The sequence below is a fragment of the Colletotrichum fioriniae genome, assembly GCF_027942845.1.
Source record: "Colletotrichum fioriniae strain IMI 355084 chromosome Unknown scaffold_9, whole genome shotgun sequence".
NCBI lineage: Eukaryota > Fungi > Ascomycota > Sordariomycetes > Glomerellales > Glomerellaceae > Colletotrichum > Colletotrichum fioriniae.
In genome coordinates this window covers 1,405,667-1,419,355 of record NW_027076845.1, presented here as the reverse complement: position 1 = coordinate 1,419,355, position 13,689 = coordinate 1,405,667, and the positions used below count along the sequence as shown (strand labels likewise).

The 13,689-nt window shown below is 51.9% G+C and overlaps 2 protein-coding genes across 2 annotated transcripts; one reads left to right on the top strand and one right to left on the bottom strand.

Moving 5' to 3' along the window:
- Window positions 1–2,888: 2,888 nt before the first annotated feature.
- On the bottom strand, window positions 2,889–3,674 carry SOL1 (suppressor of los1-1; the record flags this gene model as incomplete). The annotated part of the gene is made up of 1 exon (XM_053196467.2): window positions 2,889–3,674. The coding sequence occupies one exon, from the start codon at window positions 3,672–3,674 to the stop codon at window positions 2,889–2,891; it is 786 nt and encodes a 261-aa protein (XP_053046118.1).
- A 5,935-nt stretch (window positions 3,675–9,609) lies between these two features.
- N0V96_007837 (uncharacterized protein) lies at window positions 9,610–11,316 on the top strand (the record flags this gene model as incomplete). The annotated part of the gene is made up of 1 exon (XM_053196466.2): window positions 9,610–11,316. One exon carries the CDS (start codon window positions 9,610–9,612, stop codon window positions 11,314–11,316), a length of 1,707 nt encoding a protein of 568 aa, XP_053046117.2.
- Between the last annotated feature and the right edge of the window lie 2,373 nt (window positions 11,317–13,689).

Below are 13,689 nucleotides of genomic sequence, written 5' to 3'. Positions count from 1 at the left end.
CTGGTGTAGTATATGTACTCGTGGAATAAGTTTTGTTGTAGTGTCAACTTCACGGAGAGGTACGGGGTTTTCGACCTCTGTACCGGCTAGATATCCCTCTCCTGTGTGAGGTAAGGGATGGGCCGGCTTGGAAGCGCATCCATATTCCGTGTACAAATAATACCTCATACGGAGGCCCCGCTGGAATTCAAGACTTGATCTCCGAAATCAGAGAATGGCCTTGCACTTCCGCGTGAAGAATAGGGGTTATAGGAAAACAGCTGCGGCTTGAGGTCGGGACTGAAGAACAGGACAGAGCGCCGTTAGGAATAGGGGATGCAAAGTTTGCTTTCTTGCCATAGTGTATTTATTTGCGATTGTGCCCTCCTCCTCTTCCTCTTCCACTCTCGGTGACTTATATGGCTTTTGCATCTCGGTACCATTATTACTGGGCCGGATAAGGTAGCTGGTTAGGCATGTGCGAAGACGAAGCTATTGAAAGACTTGCTCGTACTTCATGTAAGTCTGATTTCTAGAGGTATTTAGGATCTAATTCTAGGAAGATAAGCCCAGCCGGCTGCCGTGGTCCTTGGTCGCTTGTTTCTGGGCGGGTGAGAAGCAGACGGGCGATGATGCCGCTGGTTTCTAGCCAGCTCGCTAGTTGGCTGTCTGAACTGATGAGCCCAGTATGAGGGTGGTGTTCTAGTGTGATAGATACTCTCCTCTTCTCACACCAAGACCCGTGTATAGTGCATTCTCACTAAAAGATATTCTGAGTGAGAGAAAGAGGACAGAGAAGGGTAATATTATTACATAGATTTCAAAGTCTATAAACTACTTAGGAAAAAGTCTGTCTGCTAAACAAGATGCCACGAGCTAATAATATAGACCTCTACAACATCATGAATCTCCGGCCAAGTCTCTTGGGGATACTCTAGGCGGTAGAATCTGCTAGCTGTTTTGAATGCTTCTTAGACGCGCCCAGTTCGTGTGTTGGTGAGTAGGCTGATCTATGCCACTGTCTGTCCTTCTTCGTGACCAACCATTGCAGTGGTAGAATAAGACAGAGAGTGTAACTTGTCCAATTCATTTTATCTCGTCGTGCACTTGTGGAATATATAAAAGGGTCCACCAGCCCGTCTTCACTACCCTCATCTTCAACTGCTACTTCTTCAACTTCATGGCCCCGTTGTATAGAGGAACACGAGCCCGATGATGAGACTCAGAACGGGTCCCCATCATGTAGGGTCAAAGGGCGAGTTCTCCGGCTTGTTTCTCTGAACTCATGCTCTATTAAAGTTATACCCAAACGACCAGCCGCGGGAGACTCCCACGGCTCAGTGAGGTGGTCGGTCAGACCAACGCGACCATCGAGAAACAATTTCCAAGTATACGCACACAGAGGGGCTCATCAAGATGCCATGGCGTCTTTGCATGTCTTTCTTGTTCACAGAAATCATGAAGCGGGCATCCAAACCCTCCTATTTCTGCTCCGTTATGCTAGCCCTCACTTCTCGTCGAGGATGGAGGAGGAAGTAGCAAGCGAGAGGTACGCGAAACATCAAAAGTGAAGGCGCACCAGACAACGGGCAAAAGAGAGAATGGCGTAGGAGAACCTCCCCTCCTCTCCCCGTGAGAATACAAGTCTCCAAGATGCGGAGCAAAAAAGAAATACACCCAGCACGAGTCTTTGGTGTGCATTAGGGTGACTCCCCAGGACGGTAGAAGACGGAGACGAGTAACTTATATGGGGGTGAATTGCATCATCTAAAAGTCGTTACAAAAAAAGAGTTTACCCGGGGGGGACTATACCTCTCGGTACTGATGCTGGGACCCGAACTCGTAGCCTGTCATCGAATAGACTGCATGCACATTCATTCAAACATTTGTTGTTGTCGTTGTCCAGTAACTGCTCCACAACCAGTTTGACTTGACCCGTCGACCTAGACGGGCATCTTCCGGCTGGTGACAGATCAGAGCTGTGGAACCTGTATTTCTTGGGCTTCTTTCTCTTCGAACTTTTTATTCCCAGAAGGTGAGGCACGGGGGCTTTCCTTCTCACATACCTTACTCGGCCCGAGAGTTTGGGTAGACAGGCTCGGCGAGGGCCTGAGGGGAAGATCTCTACCCTTCTCTCTCATCTTCCCCCACGTCAGCAGTGCATGAATGGAGAGAAATCATTTCCTCAGCCCTACATGGATCGTCATCGGCGGGGTGAGGTAATGTGGCGTCCTATTACCAAGGCAGACGCAGGCAGACGCGACTTTAATGCGGGATGCAGGGAAGGAAGGCAAACAAACAGAGGCATTGCTCGCCACCACCCTCCCACATGCTTGAAAATGGAGAGAGGACTGAGAATGGTACCAAATCACGATACAATCGATTACTCGTTTGATGGGGATATATGTCTTTTTTGCATTTGCTTGTCCCCTTCTCCTTCGTGGGAGAGGAGACCCGTCGAGCTATCTACCGACATTTGTGCGTCACGGCAAATGAGAAATTGTAGCCGATCCGTCTGGCAAAGTTTCCCTCCCAAAGTCTCTCGTCTCGTTCCTTTGTATCGTGAAATCATAAAGTCTGACGTGAGTGGATATCAAAAGTTCGAGGCCCAGCGAACAGATAGCAAATCCTGAAAAGGGGTGGTGTGGGAAAGAGTTCCGGGGGCAACCCAAGACGAGGTAGACTTGGCATGGACACCAGGTCTCTGAAGCTCGCGGTCAAGCTTACAATCAAGCCCACGATTGTCGGTACAGTCCTTTTTTTTTCCTTCGTAATTTCCATCCCTTTGAGAGATGTGCCGTTCGTTGAGTCTCTGTCTATCTGGAACGAGCAATGGTTGTTCTTTTATTTCGCAATCGCCCTCCACATCAGATCTATCCACCGTCTCTCCCCGCCACAGTTCTTGGTGTTTACAAGAACGAACGGCGGGGGAAGCTGACGCCTTCGACGGCAGCGTTATCGACGAACCAGCTGACGCGGTCACCTGCGCCCTCGTTGACCAGGGCGCAAGGAAGTCCATCGCCGTGCTCAAAGATCCTCTTCATGATCTCCTTCTTGCCGCCACCAGTGGCGACAAAGGCAATCTTGACGCCGTGGTTCACGACGGGAAGAGTGAGAGTGATGCGCTTGGGCGGGGGCTTGGGGGAGTCCTCGATGGGAGCGACCCAGGCAGTCGTCTCGCGCAGCAGTTCGTGGCCGGGGAACAGACTGCAGGTGTGTCCGTCGGGACCGGAGCCGAGGAGTAGCAAGTCGAAGATGGGGAGACGTACGCTGTCGCGGCTAGCAAAGCTAGTGACGAGAGTCTTTTCGTACTGATCGGCCAGCTCCTGGGTGTCGTTCAGATAAGTGGTGTCAATGGGGTGGACGGTCGGGGCACCGAGGTCCTCGGGGATCTTGTCGAGCAGCTGGCTCTTAAGGAGAGCATAGTTGGAGTCCTCGTGGTCGAGGGGAACGGCGCGCTCGTCGGCGAAGAAGATTTCCCACTTTCCAAAGTGAACCTGGTCTTCGGGACCGGTGGAGGGTGTGAGCAGTGCCTGAGCCAAAGTCTTGGGCAGAGAGCCGCCAGAGACGGCGACCTTGAAGGCACCGTGACGATTCAGACCTGCATTTTGTGCTTGGATGACGTAGGATCGCAGGGCGGGCGCGAGTTCGTCAACCGACGGGTAGGCGAAGAGGTTTGGCTGTTTGTTGCTCATGGTGGGGTAAAGTAAGCTGGAGGTAGGTTGGTGGAAGGCGCAAGGCGGGGGGCGGAGAAGTGTGATGTCGGAAGCGAGGTTTACGTTGTGAAGGGGGGCGAAGAGGAGGATGTGAAGGAAAACGGTCTGCTGTCGGTGCAGAATGAGGGGCGGTCCGAAATTGGAGAAGGTGTGCGCAAACTCCGGCTTCTTGCTGCGGGATGTATTACGTTTTTCTGGGCTGGGCAGATATGCTTGCGTGGTGCGTTTGGTTGGTTGAAAGTTAGAGGTTGAGACGAAGATGGAAGCTTTGAGAGGGCCGTCTTCCAATCTGCACACGGGAACACGGGTGGGACGTAATAAGGACCGAGGAGATGAGTAGCGTCGGTCTAAGAATCAAGCGGCGGGATGGGTCATGGATGTTTCCAGATGTCAAAGGGCCAAAAAATTAAATAAAAACAAAAAATAGACCCAAAAACCGATAGCGGGGCAGATGATTGAATATTTTGTATCTGTGTCACCTTTTTTTATTTTTATTTTTATTTTTTAATCGGGGCAGAAAGTGCAGCTCACACAGGAAGGTAAGGTACGTATTCGTACACCTTAGAGATTGGAAGTCGAAAGACACAAAGAGCACCTCACCTCAGTCCAGCAGCTTGGGCAGGCCGCAATTGAGAGTGTGGCTCGACCCAATTATTCCCTGCCGGCTGTGCTTTGAAGCTTGGGTCCTGCAATCCAAACGATTTGTTTGGTCTAAAGGTCAATGAGGAGCGGGTGGTTGGTGCTTGATGGTTGGTGGTAATAATCTCATGTGAGATAGCGTAGGACGAGGGCGGGCGGATGTATGCGGGCTGCAGGCAAATTTGCACCGTTTCACCATGGATTCGTGATCGATAACGGCGGGCAAAAGGCAAGTCGGGCCTTGACCAGAGCACCGCTGCGGTACCTCACTACCTTACCTTACGTAGGTGCGTGTCCTGTGTAAAATGGTGGGGTTGCCATGTTTCCAGTAAAGCGGCTGTGATGTGGTAATCTGTATCTTGAATGCCTTCCCTGGCTTCATTGCTGATCTACCTTGCCGTAGAGTGCGGACTTCCGATAGGGATATTTTGACAGCTTTGAGCTGTTGACTCGCCAGATAACGTTGGTGGTGGCGCTCGATATACATAATAGGCTTCATGCTTGACGATGGATAGATGAACAGTATTGAAGGCCACAAAGCTGGGTGCAATCAGAAGAGTCAGTCTGAGTGATGATTAATGATTTGTCCGCAAAGCTAACTGTAGCGAAGCAGCTGTGCTGCTCTTGAAGGTCAAGGAACGATTGCAGTTCCGGAAATGGACACTCATTGTCCGGCATAGCGCTGATGCAGCACTACTGTTGTAGATCGAGTTGGCGTGTCGGGTGGCTGGTGGCTGGAGGATTTAGGGTGATGCGATGACTGAAAGTAGAACAAGCTTGGCGGGAAGATTGTGTGGTGAACCGAGTCGTGAACCTCAGAGCATGGCTTGAAGACCCGGCAGAAGAAGGATGGCCACGACGGCTCACGGCCCCTGACCGAGCTGTCCGGCGGCCGGGAAGCAGCGCTGCTGCCTCAGAGCTAGAGCATTGAAGCATCTACCTTAAACTTGCTCGCTCGGGTGCATTTTGTAAGATAAGTGAGCATTCTGTGGGATCTATGAATTTCGATAAGAAACGGCGAAGTTGAAGCGCAATGGAGGGGAGAGCGGAAAGAGGGATTTAGCCTGAGCACCAAGAACCATGGGGTGGAAGGAACCTGAACCAACAGCATCCTTTCTGCCTTCCTGCCGTTCCACGTTGCTGGTCTCAGCGTTCCTGCCGAATCTGATGTGAACTGAGTTAAGGTAGGTAGGAGCCTTCCGTTCTCAGCTGGAGCAGCACTTGCCCGGAGTGAAGCATCGACTAGTCGGAGGTCCCTGCCTGCCATCTAGTAAGGAAGGAGCCCAGATTAAATGGCAGGAGCCGATGCCACAACCTCCATTATATTATTGTTAATTTCAATTTGCCAAACACAGCTGTCTTTATTTGAAAAACTCGACAAAGTCGGCCAGGGTTGGGCATTTCAGACTGTGAGCATCATTGCGAATATCTGTCAGCCCATAAAGAGCCAGCGCCAGGCATGATCGCTTCTCACACTCCAACAACCTGCCGGAGGAAACGCTCCAGGAGCTAATGGCCCGCCCACATGCCCCTCCTCGACCACTTCAAGCACTGCTAAGGCACTGGACCCAAGTGCAGCGCGACCACATACCTATCCAAGAAGCATGCCAGCTATCAACTTGCTCATTTGCTTCCGACGCAGACAACGTCAACTCCAGGTCACGGCTGCGCCTACGGTTGTACGATTGTGGTCGACCCAATGCTCAAGACTCTTACTCGCCTGACAAGAGTTGCTGATCCAAATTCATTTGCTGCAGATACCTCAGAACAGACAAGACTGGCACCGCTTCCAGAGACAACTCCGCACCTGTCCATCCAGCCAATCGCCCTTCTGCTGGTTCGTCGGATGCACCGCGGCACTGCTGACAGTCATCAGAAAAACCGCCTGCCTCCGGTTGGGCGTGGGATCGACACCATGATACACCTCAACGGACGAGACCACCGATTTACCCACGTTGTAACTCCCACGTTGCTATTGCGCTCCCAGCCTTCGGCATGTGCCAGCGAGTCTGGGGAAGACGCCTAGACCACTGGCCCGAACCGGCGCGCCTCCTGCGAACTACCGGCCGAATCCAATATCAAAACCAACTCTTCTATGCTATTTCCACGTCAAAGGACAGCAGTCCTAGAGGTCGCGGGCCACCGGCAAATGCATGATTCTCAGTACATTCTCAATTACCCTAAACGCACGAAATCGCAGCCTTGGTTCTGGCCGAGTTGGCAGCATCCGCATACCTCTCTGCTATTCGCTACCCAAAACACAATCTGTTATGCCAAATTGACGACATATTTTGGTATCCACCATTGGTCTCTGCATGTCTGTCTCAATATCGCCAGTGCCGACACAGGTACCTACAAAGGCTGATGAGTGACATGTCTATAGGTCGCTGCCTCAAAAGCCTCGTCACCTCTCTGCTACAATATCACTCACGTCAGCAATAGCATTTGATTCATTTTGGCAGAACTTGACATCTCTTACGAATCTTTACATGAACAAGCCCGGAATGCGTCATTGTTCGTGGTGCGTTTGATAGACCCCTGCATGGCCGGACAAGAACCATCACCAGGTGGCTGATAAACTCGATTCATTAAACGATCACAACCGGTGCAAGCTTGACGGTGCATCAGGATGTTGCGCCGGGCATCGATGCATCTCGACAATGACGTCACTGCGACGAACTGACTCGGGGGTCGTCCATCTCCAATTCAAGGGAACCATCACGAACCGTCGGGCGGACGGGGGTTCAGCAGAAACCTGGTCTAGCTACTGCGGGGACGCTGTCGTCATAATGTTGACTCGGACACCAAAAAAAGGAGGGGTGTTGGCGGGTCGCAGCGCTTGAAGTGAAGCGCCGTTTTCTGAAACGGAATCCCGCGATATCATCATCCACAAACGGTCCGGCTGCAGTTCAGCAAAATTACAGGCGTGACGCTCCGTGGGGGGAGCTACAACCAAGACCACGCAATCACCGATGCATGTGTTAGAGGCGTCCGATTTACGGCAGCGCGCTGCAGGAAGTGGACATGCTTCACGTCGACGGTGTGCTCCAGGGCGCCAATCCATACTTGACGGCGCATGCTGTTGGTTCGTTCGCCGCGACAGGCCGGAGCACGCGGAGCTATTCCCATGTTTGATATACTACCTATGTAAATACGACAATCCCACGGTTGATATCGAGCGACAAACGGTGGAGACTGGGTTGCAGTAGATGCGACGAAAAGTGTCAATCAATTGGACCCCTAATCACGAATGGGACGGGAAGGCAGTATCCTCGGGGCGACCCAGTGCCAGGTAGGGTGCCAGGGCCCTTGCAAGTAAGCCTCATTCTGCGTTTTGCCCTGCTGCTCCAGCTATCCCTTGCTGCCCCAGATGGCGATCAGGCACTGGCAAGGACTCGCCGAAGAAACAAAGGACAGGAATAACTCCGGCCCTGCGGTAAAATAAAACTAAAAATGGAGGCCCCTTTCCAGCATTCGTACAGAAAGGCAGGCAACTGGACAGATCCTCGAGGTATCGATCGGCCCAACGGGCGGCAAACGCTCCATCGGCCGCGTCTATTTCGCGTAACCGGGATTGTATCAGTATGAACAAGGCACGAATACCTAGGTGACTATATAGGAATGCGCCGGCATGTGAATTGTTACGAGGAGAGAAAGGTTAATGCGGAAGAAACGAGAACCCATAAAAGGCAAAAAAGTCAAAACGGAAATGACGGGATGAAAGCAACGGGGAGACTGGACCCTGACGTCACTAGACATGCGGTTTCTTGGAGAGGGTTCCCAGATCCCAAGCCAATTCGCGACAAGTCTCAATCCCCAGTATCCACGGGATGAGAGCTCGGACAAGCGCGTGGTACGTGAGGCTGACAGGGTCAAGTCCCTTGTTGCTGAGTTGCAAAGCCAAGTGGTACGAAACCATGTTTTCACTGCCACTGCCCCGTCTCAACCGTCCATCGAAGGGTCATCTTACCAGGAACCATAGACCACGGACTCCCAGGCAAATCAAGGGTCGCAACCTACCTTACGTTGCCTACCCCTTGGAGGACACAGCATGGGTGTCCGATGCTCTCTCAGCCAGTCACGCCGTTGCGCCTGGCGGTTCAACGTCAAGACGTGCCGGGTGTACACCACTTGGTCCGCAAGTCACAAAGTCCAGGGCAGGCAGGGCAGTTTTACCCCTCCACGCGAAGGACCCTGAAGTTCCAGTTTTCAAGGGTCCAGTCCAGAACCCCCCACTTGACACCACGCACCAACGGACCCCAATCCGTCGCCAATATCCAATTGATGAGTTGCAAATTTCCTCCCCTTCCTTTTCAAGCTCAAGGTCGACAACGACTTGCGTCTGTGTTTAATTTCCATCTTCTTGCCCCCTATTAAAACGGCATACTTGGACGGACCGCTCATCAGCCAAAAATAGGGTCTCCGTCTTGCTGGGACCGAGCTAAACGAAGCGGGCTAGTCACCTCCGGCTACAACTGTCAAGACAGGCAACACACGCCAATCGAGGAGAATCAGAGAGAAGAGCAGCACAGGATCAATCACGACTAAAACGAGAGAGGCATCAGGGCGCGCCATCACCCGCCAGACCAACACCATCACCTCACCTTCATTTCCGTCTGATTGACGAATAAGGACGCCTTCTTCCCTCCAGTCCTGACATCTCATTTTCATCTCTTTTCCTTCATCGGCTCTTTCCCCCCTTCAAACCTACTCTCGATTCCCCCATTTCTTCAAATCCATTTTCCCCGGCCTTTTTCTTTACTCCTTAACTCAACGACTTTCAACGGATACAGCCCGGTCAGGGTTGCCACAAAGTGGTCTGACCAGTTGTGGGCTTGCCCCTGTTCTCCTTACCAACCCCCTCTCTCTCTCAATCGAAAAAAAATAAAACAATTGGGAAAAAAAAAGAAAAAAGAGAAAAAAAAAGACCTCGAGACACTACCGCGCGCAGCCGTGTGCCGGGCTTTTTCCTCCTAGGGTTCAAGTTCATCTCACCGTTCCGTTCCCGAGACGGTGTTCCCTTAAGGTACCACAACACGTCCGCTCAACTTGGACCTTGGGCCCAGCAATACCAGGATCGTTATTCTCCTCACTGACGTCAGTGTCACTTGCATCAATTTTCGATCTCGATACCTGGGCGGCATCTTTCTTCCTTTGCCTTGTTTCCCTTTGTTTTTTTTTGTTTTTTTATCAGCAACCCTGCCTGCACCTTGTCGAATGCTAGCCCGAACAGTGCTGTCCCAAGCGCTTTGCTACTAGCTTCCTTATCTTCACCATGTCGACAGCAAGCACCACAACCACGGGCAATGAGTCGCCCTTGGAGGATGAAAACACTCGGCGCTCAGAAAGTCTACTTGAGCGTCGCCGACATCTCACAGAAACCTTGGTCGAAAATCCATACGACTTGATCACTTACCTCGAACGTGCCGTTGTCCACTCTGAATTGGGCTACCCCGACTTGGCCGCCGGCGATGCTTACAAAGCCCTTCTTTTAACCGACGATGTCCTCCACGAGGGCTCCGAGTATCATGAGCAAGCCGTCGAGGCTCTCGGATCCCGCCCTCTGGACCCTGTGCCTATGGTCTTGGACCATGGGATTCTGTCGAAGCTCGGAAGCGACTATCTGACAGAAGAGGCCAGAGACCAAGAAAGCCTCGTCGCTCATGTGGCCAAGCTATCCTCTGTTCGCGCATTTCAGATCCTTGCCCTCAGTCTTCTGTTGTGCGGATGCCTGAAGAGTGCGTACGAGTTTTGCGACCGGGGCCTGCTGATCGCTCCCGAGAACGATGAGTTACTTCAAACGATGGGGTACATCAAGCATGTGGCAAGCCGGAGATGTCGCAGGGACGACTTTAATGTCAACGTTCTTCCGGAATGGGGGCTTGTTCGGAGGGAAGTCTACCCCTGGAACACATACGAGCCTGACCGTTTTGCTCCCGAGTCCCTCGAGTTTCTGAACGCCGAACTGTCAAAGTCTGCACCCAAGTGTGCGGTTCAAGTATCTAAACTACCAGTCCTTTTGGAGGCAGCCAGCGATATGGACGACTACGATATCATACCCACATGCAATCAGCTGGGCCTCTTTGCGACGCAAGATATTGCGCCAGGAGAGGCCGTCTTGGAAGAATATTCGCTTTTGACCGCCAACAACCGCCTCAAAGAACCAGTCTGTGATGCGTGTAGTGCGGAACTGCCACCATTGGGTAGTGAGCCGGCCGCTGTCAGCTGCGACGAATGTTACGACACAGTCTTCTGTAGCCAACACTGTCATGATATGGCGCAAGAACTTTACCACCCTGCTGTATGCGAAAAGGACGTCGACGCCATCGCCAAGGACCCCGAGGCTTCAGAAGCCGACGAGACACTGCACCTGCTGCTTCTTGCGCGTGTTTTGGCCATGTCCAACCACCAGGAAATACACCCCTTGGATGTGACGCAGATCAAGTACATCTGGGGTGACTTTGTGCCTTCAGCATCGAACGATATCGAGATCTCACCAAGTGCGAATCCGCCGCCGGAATGGACGCTGCCATTCTCGTTCAAGTACAACATCGAGACACCCTTCCACATCCTCGAAAAGATGGACGTCGACATATATAGTACTATTCAAGAGCACGATTTGTGGGTTCTGAATACCCTCTACAGCAAATTCCGCGGTACGGCATCGGCCCGTAAGAACCCGCGCGATGGTCGACCCGATGTCGCTGCGGTACACCCCCTTTGGTGCTTAGCCAACCATGACTGCAATCCGAACGTCACATGGGATTGGGGAGGACAGATGACACTCTGGGCGCGAAAGACAAAGGTTGTGGGCGGCGTTCCAGGAGGACTCAAGGCCGGTGAAGAGGTCTTGAACCACTACTGCGACGTGACAATGCCCGTCGATCAACGAAGGGCTTGGGCAAAGGGAAGTCTCGGCGGATGGTGCATGTGCCAAAGATGTCGAGACGAAGCAGCCGCTGCTGAGCCGCAAGCATTGTGAACCTAGCTCATCATCGGCCTGCAAGATTTGGAGACCCACAGAGACTTGACAGTCTACACTGCCTACTTTCGACCGGCGATTTCGAACGCCGGAAAACTTGCGATTAGCGAGCGATTTACCGGGAATTAGAGGAAACATACCATTAGAGATTATATCATTGGAGGGGCCGAAATTCGGGGTCGAGGCAATAGGAAGATCCATTTTTACGTCCGTCAGGTTAGGGATACCTACCTTTGGATATGTTTGTACGCGAGCCCCCCGGTCATGGACTTGGGGGAGAGAAGGAGACATACACGAAAAAATAATCGCGAAACGTCTTTTTTAATGCATACTGCCGTGGACAAATCCTCGTTCACATACCCCTACCGTGTATTGTCTCCGTCTGTCTCCTACGTGCGACACCACCAGGCCTACCCCTCGAGGCTATTCGCATGCTGAAAGCATTCGCCCACGAAATTCTCGAGAAGCTCGAAGGTATAATTTTGTCATCTTTGAACACTGATGGTGTATATCCAGGCCTTGGGCTACTGCCATTTTCTCTTCTTGGTAAAGCTCCTGACGTGAATCTACTCGGCTATGATGGATTTCGGGAGTAGATGTCGCTAAAAGAAAATGTGTAAAAATGGCTGCAGTCTACAGACTCGGACGTCTATTCAGTCTGCGCCTTAATGATTTGAACGAAGTCTGAAGGGCACATGGCGATACATACATTATTTGGGTAATACGAAGGGCGACTTTGGGAGCGGATGAGGATGAGGCCAAAGTTCCCGAGAGCAACCGCCCCCCCCAAATATCGCATTATCGCAGTCGGGCCAAGTTACCTTGCGCCGACTTCCTCTGCGTCAGCCATGCAACTATCCGACATTACAATCCTGTCCTATTTACTTTGCTGAGGAGAGCGGACGGGGAAAGAAATGTCCGGTTCGATCTTGAAAAAAAAAAAGTGTGGTCGTTGGCTTTGTTTTGTTGCTAGGAGCTGGCAATGCAGTTGACGAGGTGAGACGAACGTGCAGGGCAAGCGACAGAACGATGCCGCATGCAAGATGACGCCTGGTACAAATACCGAGGACAAGGCAAAAAAGCTACTGCCGGATGTGCCATATTACATGCCACAGCATGGATGCAACCCACAGTGATAAGCCACCTCGGTATAAAGAGTGTTTTACTAGGTATCTTTCATTGATAACGCTATTGAAGAGATATCAAGTCGGAAACAAGGGCCATCGAATTTGCCCCTCCAAGACTCAAGAATTCACTCTTGATACCAGGTTTCCCCATTAGAATGGTTTCGTGTGTCGGGAGGAACGAAACGACACAGTGAAGTAGACCCCATTGTGGCGGCATACACATCTACCGCCCCATGACCCCATAAGGCCTACGGAGGGAGCTCTCTTCCCAGAGTTATGCTTTTTCCCCTTCCACGCTGATTCCGTATTCCACTGTGAGAACTACAAGGTTCTCTCCTCCCCCCTCCTCCCCCCCGGTTGCGAGCCGCACTTTCCTTATTTGAACGGGCACCGCGTGTCAAGGCAGACGCCGATGCTGGGCGTATAGCCCGCGCAGTTGAGGTCCGCGGCGCAGCCGACCGAGGGGCCGCCGTAGCAGCAGCAGCACTCTGCCTTTGTGGGAGCGCGCTTGTCGAGGGTGGTTTCGATTCCGCCTGGGGTGGCGGCTGCTGCCGTGATGGTGGCGGCGAGGGCGAGGGCGAAGAGAGATTTGAGTTGCATTTTGTTTTATGGGGGGGTTTGGAGAAGGGAGTCGGCTTCTGTTTGGTATTATGGCAACTTTGTTTCTGGAATTGACGTGCTTCTTTGGTACTTTGGTGATCTTTTATGTAGATTTGCCATTCAAAAGTATGTGGCATTTCTGCTGGGAGGTTCAAGGCGAGGGTGAGAGAGGCTGCTATCTACATTCCTATTCTGGAGTCATTCACCGATAGGATTCGTTGTGTCTTGAGTTACCACTCTGTCTTGAGCTGGCAAGATGCGGGGATTTGATCAAGGCGACGAGTGCAATAGTCGGTTCTCAAAACCCCCCCACCTCTGGCCTACACGAAAGCTCCAAACGTTGCCAACCCCTCGAGTCTCGAGTAAGCGAGCTGAAGGAGTCTTCGGGCGTCGAAGGATTTGCGGCACAGCAATCTGACGATCGCGGGGCTTTTGTTTTTAGATAAAAAAGACCTTATCTAAAGCTAGCGATTTGGAAGATGCCAAGAAGGAAGGAATTCAGTCTAATGCGGGTTGAGCTCGGGGTTTGGATACTTGATGGAGAAGGTGGTTGTATCAATGTCTTTCTCTTGGGCTTTGGTGGCGATATTCTGTTCGGCGGCAGATGGGCTCTGCTCAAGTGAATTTGCATCCTCTTGTCGTTCAG